This window comes from Magallana gigas, chromosome 3 (assembly GCF_963853765.1).
Source record: "Magallana gigas chromosome 3, xbMagGiga1.1, whole genome shotgun sequence".
Classification (NCBI taxonomy): domain Eukaryota; kingdom Metazoa; phylum Mollusca; class Bivalvia; order Ostreida; family Ostreidae; genus Magallana; species Magallana gigas.
The window spans coordinates 6365923-6375214 of NC_088855.1; the positions used below are offsets into that span (position 1 = coordinate 6365923).

General features: G+C 34.9%; 1 protein-coding gene across 2 annotated transcripts; it reads right to left on the reverse strand.

Moving 5' to 3' along the window:
• Positions 1–6149: 6149 nt before the first annotated feature.
• LOC105340554 (beta-1,3-galactosyltransferase 6) lies at positions 6150–8353 on the reverse strand. 2 transcript variants are annotated; one of them, XM_011446679.4, is made up of 2 exons: positions 8285–8353; positions 6150–7883 (listed from the first exon to the last, which is right to left on the reverse strand). In XM_011446679.4, exon 2 carries the CDS (start codon positions 7722–7724, stop codon positions 6696–6698), a length of 1029 nt encoding a protein of 342 aa, XP_011444981.1. In that variant the 5' UTR covers positions 7725–7883; positions 8285–8353; the 3' UTR covers positions 6150–6695. The 2 variants fall into 2 exon arrangements, with proteins under 2 accessions (XP_011444981.1, XP_011444982.1); XM_011446680.4 differs by having other exon boundaries at positions 8240–8334.
• Positions 8354–9292: the final 939 nt, after the last annotated feature.

A 9292-nucleotide genomic window follows, 5' to 3' on the forward strand; every position in this document is an offset into this window, starting at 1 on the left:
TCTGTTTCGAGAAAAAGTTATGCATTCAATGCTTACTTTTGGACATTAAATTCCTCTCCCTTCAACAAATTCAAATATAACGTTGGGTTCAGCATTTATATAAAAAAAAAAGATTTAATAGCAATATAATTGAATATGTGTGTAATGGAAAGGAAAAACTACATATACGTCATGCTGGTTTTTTCCCTATCCAATGAAACGGTGTAAATCATGTTGAATAAACACGATGCATTACAAAAGGATTTTCTTGGAAACATCATTGTCAGGTTTTTTTCCTCTCAAAATGAATTGCATTAAAATAATGGATGTGATACGTCACTGCAAATGGTATTTTAGAGAAATACTGTGGTGTGCACATAATTATTTTATGCTTTAATGTATATTTCACTATTTGTTTTAAATGTTAAAAATACACTCGACTCTAGCTATAATTATTGCATGATGGTGAGGGAGATATGAAGATTTTTTTCCTCGATCCGTGGAAAATTATATTTCCCGAGGGTAACGCCCGAGGGAATTGTGATTTTTCTGGGAATAAATCTTCATATCTCCCAAACATTCGTGCAATAAATTGTTTATTACACTGTATACCTGGTGACATGTTATTATAAAGAATACATCGAGTATTAAAGGGACTTGGACACGATTTGAGATCAAAAATTTGATTTTTATTTTTTATGTATAAAATGGTTTATTGGTGCATTTTAAATGATTTACCAAAATATTAAAAGTTAACGTCAAGTTACAAGCGAGATACAGAGGTAAGAATTGATAGTTATGTAAACAAAGCTCAAGTCTTATAGTTGTTTACAAAACAATGTAATGTAGAGAATTACAATTTCTTAGACAAAATGACATGTAAAAAACAATTTAAACTAATTCAATATCTTCTTAAATACTTTTATCAACAAAAGAAAGTTACATTTGATTGAGATTTACATCCACACAATGAACATGATAAAATGACAAAATTCGAGATTTGTTTACAAAAGAAAGAATTATAAACTCTGTATCGTGCTTAAAACTTGATATTTGACTTTCAACTTTTGACATAGCATTATAAACTTCTATATTTATCAGTATAAACATTGAAAATGGAAAAATAAAATTTGAAAATTTTAAGTCAAATCGTGTCCAAGTCCCTTTAATAGTTTTTTTTAACTTTTGTAAAGAATTTTTACCGGGTTACTTTCTTTGTTAGTTTTCTGATACAAAAAGGATTAAAAATGTTGCTTTACTAGTAATCCAATGATTCGTCTGCTCGTCCTCTGGATTTTTTATACGCATGAAATGAAAATTCACATGGTTTCCAAAGGGGGTGGGATATGATGAAAAATTGACGATGGCAGGAAAATACAGCGGTTTTATTGTCCTGGCACGTGACTGTCTAGAACCAATCAGATAACGCGTTATACAGAATTATTATAATGAGGTAAAATAAAAACCTATCACGCGAAAAGCTTGTCGCCTGCGTGCATTTAAAGAAACCGCCGAAACGCTGTCAAAATTTTATTATAAAGTCTTTGTTCTATAAAGTTATTGACATTGCTGGACATGCAGCAAGATCTTTTTGAAAACTTGTACACTTTACATGTAAAAACGTATATATATTTGAAGCCAGTGTGCAAAACGCGCAACCTCCTCTGATTTGAAGCTAAGTGGTCTTGGAGATAACAGCTGCAAATTTATTCATTTGACAGGTTAAAATTTTTAGGACTTATTTTTTGGCTTAGATAAATAATCGGTTCCTATTGACAAACTAAAGTTATGTACATGTACAATGTATATAATATCTAAAAGTAAAACAATTGACAGTTTTCACCGATTTACAGCTACACTGTACATGTACATGTATTAAGAGGGCATCTGGATGGTCGTGACCATTTTATGGCCATATAAATCTCCTTAAACAAAAGAGCTCTGTATTAAGAAAGAGGAAAACATTAAATCCTATGAAATCTTTCCACAAATAAAAGCTTTACAAATCATTTAAAAAAAGAATCAAGGTGACTTTGTTGACCACCTCGCTTCTTAAAGCACAAAAAAAATCGAGACAACGGATTTATACAATAGTAAAGATCATCCCCCGTGCGGCTCCCTACGATCTAGTAAAGATCATCCCCCGTGCGGCTCCCTACGATCTAGTAAAGATCATCCCCCGTGCGGCTCCCTACGATCTAGTAAAAATCATCCCCAGTAGGGCTCCTTACGATCTAGTAAAGATCATCCCCAGTACGGCTCCTTACGATCTAGTAAAGATCATCACCAGTACGGCTCCCTACGATCTAGTAAAAATCATCCCCAGTACGGCTCCCTACGATCTAGTAAAGATCATCACCAGTACGGCTCCCTACGATGTAGGGACTTATCAATATTCACTCAGAAGAGAACACAGCCAAACTTACTTGTGGGAAATTAAACAACATAAAACAAAGTTCAATTAATTATAGACCCAACAACCTTTTAATTGTGTAAATGATTATATCAAACATACAAGTCATATATCTTAATTGTAAACAAAAAATAACAAGAGGCCCACGGGCCTTGACAGTCACCTGAGTACTACTGCCCGTTGATGGACCTGTCAGCGAGTCCTATGTTTGCATTTTTATCTTCATTTTAGAGTCTAAACCTTAATCAGAGACTCCTTTGATTGCTACATAAATCGTTGCTTTTATGAATTGATGTTTGCAAACACTAACTATCAATAAAAGTGACAATACAAGTTTTACTGTAATAATCAATGGAGTCTCTGATTTTGATGAAAAGAGACCTGCAGGCTTTTTATGGTCACTTGTCAAAGAGTAAAATGAAAGCTTTTACATGGGATTTTTAAAAATAGTCTTGGTTTCAAAATCACAATTTAGAACAGGACATCATGTACATAGTAACAATGCATTTAGTTTCTCTTCCATAACTGTGAAAATACAGAAGAAGATATATTGACTCCAACCAAGGGTCTAAACTCCTGACCATAATGAAAATACTGGGAACATAAATTTTACAATTTTGGTAGAGGGCTTCATGGACATCATAACCATTCTTTACTTCTTTTTTCCCCTGATGTGTGGAAAAATAGAGGAGGATTTTCTTAATCTTGCTTTTTTTCCATATTTGGCCCCACCCACTAGGCCCCAGGGGTAGTAAGGTAATAACTTTTACCATTCAGATTCCTCTTATCCTACAGAAACTTTAATCTGATTAAATCAAATCCTTTGATCCACTAAAGAGATCTACGTGAGTGGATCAAAGGATCTGATTTTAATCAGATTGATTAATAAAAACTTTAAACCAAAAATTGTAACAATTGGTGGTACAGTAAAACTCGGTTAAAGCGAAGTCCTAGGGACCAATGGATTTACTTCGTTATATCCGTAATTCGCTATATCCGTATAACGAATTCGTAATATAACTATAGCAAATTCACTATATACATATATTCTTTGACCAGACTAAAATTTTTGCTAATTGAGGCTTAGAATAAAAATACATAATAATAAAAAACAATTAATAATTGTATTGTAAGTCGAAAAAATTATATGAAAATAAATTCATTCAAACTATTATGTTAAAGGGTAGTGCAAACTTTTTTAAACTGTAAAGACATTTGCTATAAAAGTGTTAAATTTTGTTATAATTCACAACTACGGGACTCAAAATCAGTTCGCTATATCCGTAAATTCGTTATATCCGAATTCGTTATAACCGTAAGAATTTGCAAGATTTGTTAAGAATTTTACCGGGGACTCAAAAAAACTTCACTATATGCAAGAATTCGCTATATCCGTGTTCGTACTAAACAAGTTTTACTGTATGTTTTCAAGATTTTAAAAGTGTAAAATTAGTAATAATCGACGCACGACAGACAACACACGACAATGAACAGAAACCAATAGCAATAGGTCAGGTGACCTAAAAATCAAAGGCCTGAAGGGCCATAATTGCTTACGGGTTTGATATGACTATATTTACATGGATCGAGTATGATTCCCTCTATTTCTTACGGGAACTTTAGTTTATTTATAGCTCTATAGAAAGTAACTAGCTACATGTAATTCATAGATCTATAGAAACTGACAGGACCCATATCAACATGTCCCATTTGTTGATTGGTCGAACCTTAGTGACTGAAACAGACAGGATTGAAATCTAGACGCCTCTTTTATTAATTGGTTGAAACCACCATTGCTTTTAGGAAAATCATAGACTGCATAAAATAATAATGATGATGTCAGACTCTATCCAACGACTGAAGTACATTAACTGTAAATTCATTCAACTATAGAGGACACAAAAACACTTAAAACCAACATGCTCTCAAATATCAGTATACCTTGTATTCCTATGCACTATGAACTTGCGCGAGAGTTGGTGCACGGTGCGACGTAACAGGGCCACAGCCAGCGCAAAATCATTGCGCGTAAAAATAATATAACCAAATGATGAAATGTACTGTAGTGTATGTTATGTACTATAATTAATGAATGCTCATGAAATCTACACCAACAAGTATTATTCCATTTTATTTGTATTTCATAAATGTATATTTATTCATATTTTCTGGGTTTTTTTCTACTTTTTTAAGAGGCTGACCTTCACAAGCTTTTATAAGAAATATAGATTCACAAGGCAGTTCTAACACCTTCTATTTTATTTTTTTCCCTTTGTACAGAGATAAACTCTTTGGAGGGGGGGGGGGGGGGGCGGCAAGAAACAGGCAGGACTATGCAATTACAGCAAACTTGTTTTGACATCAAATTTAATAAAAATTCAGTACTGCACTATAACTTTGCAGTCAGTCTCTCTTCACATGACATGTGTACACAGTCATTTTCAGAGGCATACTATACGATGTCTCTATGTTATAGTAATGTGACATCGCTTCCGTATATGACTTGCAATCAAGCTTAACTGTATATTCTTTTCGTATTTGAATACATTTGGTCTCAAGTTTCCAATATTTTTACAACAAATAAACAGTTTAATCATAGCACAACCAAGGTAACTCCATCGAGGGAACATTGTGCTATTTTTAGATCTTGGAAAATCCCCAACATTCGTTAATGGCGGAGGTGTCGAAGAAGGCACATATGCACATTATATTAAACAAGTAGTAATTGCCCCTCTATTTATGCATTTATTACCGATTTATAACCCCAGTTTCAACATATCTCAATCATAAGTTCAGTCCTTTAACCGTTAAACACTTTCCCCCTTGCTGAGATCGATGTCGATCGAAGTTAGCGACGCTCTCTGCGGGTGCCAACGTTTTTATGAAGATTGAACGAAATAACGACAACTTTACATTTACTTATCACTGTTAGGATCTGAAATAATTGGGAAAAGATTTTTTGCTTATAATACATGTAAGTATGCATAGCGGAAAGCATGGCGGCACTGTGTGATGCATGGCAGGGGTATCGGGTGCGTTCGCCCTATCCACATGTTCGCCTAAGTCCGTTCGCTCTAGGTCCCTTCGCTCTAATTATCGTTCGCCCAAATAATCGTTCGCCCTAAACCTCGTTCGCTCCTTGTTTCTAAATAAACCATATTATAAGTTATTTCATTTACTTTTAACTTAAAACTTGTTAACTTTTATTAATTATTCGTATATAATATGTTTTCCTTCATCAAAAAAGACGCAATTGGTATAATTGTAGGATTTTATTGCCGTAAATTGTCGATAACCGTCTTCTTGTTTTTGTAATGATTTGCTTGGTGTTTTTTGAACAATTAAAGAATTTGGGACGTTAATTGGCTCATTCAGAAGCTTAGCAAATGATTATCACATATTCTATATATACGGAAATGAAACATGTAACTGTATCAAACTACTGTCAACCATGGTGATAATTACATGTATGTAGAAGTAGAAAGGGCGGTATTGTTTTCATTAATTATATATGTATCTTTCAAAATGTTTAAATCGACCAGAATACAGAAAAATATATAAATTAATTAATTAATCCTATATAAAATTAAGGCGAACGGACACAGTGCGAACGGCGTCAAGAGCGAACGGACCTAGGGCGAACGAAAACTAGAGCGAACGGCGTCAAGGGCGAACGCGTTTTAGAGCGAACGAACAGCCAATCCATGGCAGGGGCCTTTACCTCTATGCAAAAACACTGCAGTTAATATTCATTCGCGTTAGATTTCGAGTTTATTTAAATAAAGTCAATTCATATTGGTTACAATAACATAAGTGATAATAACATAATTATGGAAAATATAATCTTGCTTACAGATATTTATTATGAACAACAAACAGTTAACTTTGAAACATTCGAATAGAACTATTTTTTGTCGCGCATGTTCAGCTAACTGAACTCTTTGCCGTAAAGATTATCCGGCAACTAGATGGCCGTAAGCCATAAAAAAACCAGTTTAGACTAATGAACACTTGGACTAGTGAATTTTTAGGCTAATGGGATGAATAATGAACCTACGGACTAATAAATCATCGGACTAGTGGTCTTTCAGGTTCATGAACTTTAAGACAAGTGGGCCTTCTGACTAATGAACCTAAGGCACTACTGGGTATACCCATCTTGTTTTTATCTAAGGCAAGTAATATTCTGTCATCATCACATTGTTATATCGTTGTTCTCATTGGTTTTATGCCAGCATAATGGTATAGTTACACATCACAGAGTATCACATTTTGAATATAAAATAATCCTTGTCAGTCATTTCTAACTGGTGACTTCCTGTGGCCGCTTACAACACTGAGAAGGCAAAGCATTCCAGTTATATACATACGATTTCCTATATTCTACCTCTTTAGAACACAATTGGCCCATTTTTAATAGATTATTGTGCAGTTCCCGCATTTGTAAAAGTGTCTGTTTGTGCATTATAAGGTTGCTATTTTTACAACCTCGCGATTTGTATTCTGTGTCAAATCTTGTGTCATGTGACCGTTTAATGTCCAGTGGACCCAGCCAAGTGCCTAAAGAAACATCCTCACTGTTGAAAAGTTTTAGAAATTTCGAGTTGGAAGACACATAGTGGACGAGATCAGAGGAGAGAACATAGCCACCACCCAGGGCGTACGGGAGGTACCTGTCACAAAGGATCCAGTCTGCTTCAGCCCACTTTCCTGTCTTTTTCACATGTGCTCTTCCGTCGAAGAATCCCCAGTAAAATCTCTCTTTCGGCTTCTTCTGTAGCTCATACGCTAGACGATCAACACGAACGAAGGAATCCTCGTCTGCCTTGATCAAGTGGGTAAATTCAACATGTCTGTCTAACCATTTAAAGCTTTCCAGAAGTTTCAATGTTAATGTACCATAGCTGTCGTTCACAGACTTCAGCAAGAGAAGATCAGAGTGAATGAAGTTTTCTCGATGTATGTTGCTGTGCTGTTGTGTTGATAGAGATCCAGTCCCAATTATAAATCTCAGGAGAACGGTATTAGGAAGATCTTTGGCCCAAGTCTCGCGAATAGTATCTCTTCCCATTAAGTTGTCTGGGGCAGACATTATGAACACAACCTCTGGGTATACAAGGTCACGTGACGGTGCCAGGATATTCCGATTCCAGAAAGCTTTGTTCTGAGCATCTCTGAGATCAGCACGCGATAAGCCGCTCGTGACATCATCACATGGCAAGCTGCAAAAAGCAAAGTAAAAAAGCACGCTCAATGACAGAAACAAACCACCAATCAGAAAAGTTGTTGCATGTTTGTTCAGTTTCCGTTCAAAGGAGCTCAACGCGGGCATTGCTGTGTGTGTGGTTGACAACACAACTAGGGATCCCCCCTATGTTCTGAAAACTAAGGGTGTTCTTTGATGCTTTTCTCCATGCCCTGAAGCTCCACCTGTGTTGGTCCAGAGGATCCTGTACATGTATGACATCCACAGTCCTTGGTCAGGTGACACCTATAAATAGACAAGAAAGACTACTGTATTATGAAGTTATGAACAATAATCTGTTTAAGTTTCTTGGTATATATAACATATCTTGGTAACTTATGCAAGACAAATTCTCAGGCTATGCAATAAAACTAATTTTCTCTCTGGTGACATTCACTGCATCAATCAAGCGCACCTGGGGTTCAATCAAGCGCACCTGGGGTTCAACATTTAAATTACTTTTATAATTTACTAAACATGTACAGGTGCTAGTCGGCTAGTCTTTGCTCATGAATATGTACCATACCAATGTACATGTAATAAAAATACATAGGGAATAAAAGTGTAAGGATGTTCAGCAAAATCAATCATATGTAAATTACATGACAATTAGAGCCCAGAGGCACTTGCAGATCCTCTACATGTACCTTTCTCGAATAGTTCAACGTTGCCACAATATGCTTTCATTACTTCCAAACGTTTCTTAGACAAAGAACAATGGTCTTAGTCAATTTCAACATGGGTTATTTGGCTCCTCTTATGGTAAGCGTCGCTGATGCAACAGCTAATCCAGCTACTGATGCTTACCGAGTTTGAAGCTATCAAGTCCGTTCACCAACACCTACATGTATGGCTTTGTTGGGGTTTTTTTCAATACACGTTGGGTTTGAAAACACAATTTTTTTTATATAATTGTGGGGGGGGGGGGGGGGGTACTATGATCTCAAATAAGTTGGAATGTGATTTTTTAATATTAAAAAATATAGTATGTTACTTGCAAATCGAGTTATAATAAAATTGATGTACATGTATAGTATAAAATAAAGTGATGACTCTGATTTCGAGAAAAGTCTTAGTTTTATCCATAAATATTTAATCATACAAACCATGGAGTAGATATCATACAGGAGATCCTATTTATATAACACTGCCGCAGGGCACTTCTTTTGCTGGGGTATCGCTGAGGTAAAATGTACAAAGTGTTTTGCATATGACCAAAATTATCGTTTTCCGACATGAAAAATTAGGAGAATAATGCAAGAAAACAACATACAAAAACCCATATATCCAGCTACATCTGTTTTGTTTTGAACATATTTTATTGATTAAACAAAAGGATATATATTAGAGACAAGTTCTAACAACTTACAAGTTCCTCTCCTTAAATATAACAATTATAGTTGTCATGCATATGAATATAGAACAAAGGAGAATATAATATAGATATACACAAAGAAATATTATTGAAAATTCAAGGATTCGTCTATAAACTTTTGTACAGAAGCAAAAATACTTTTGTTAATATGTAAAGGTAGGTTGTTGTTGCCATATAAAAGTAAATTAGTATCAATATTGACTAAATCTAACATAAACAATTGATCAAACATCATGATGTTGTTTCTCGCTCTAGAGTATTTTTTACAAGAAAAAAGCTA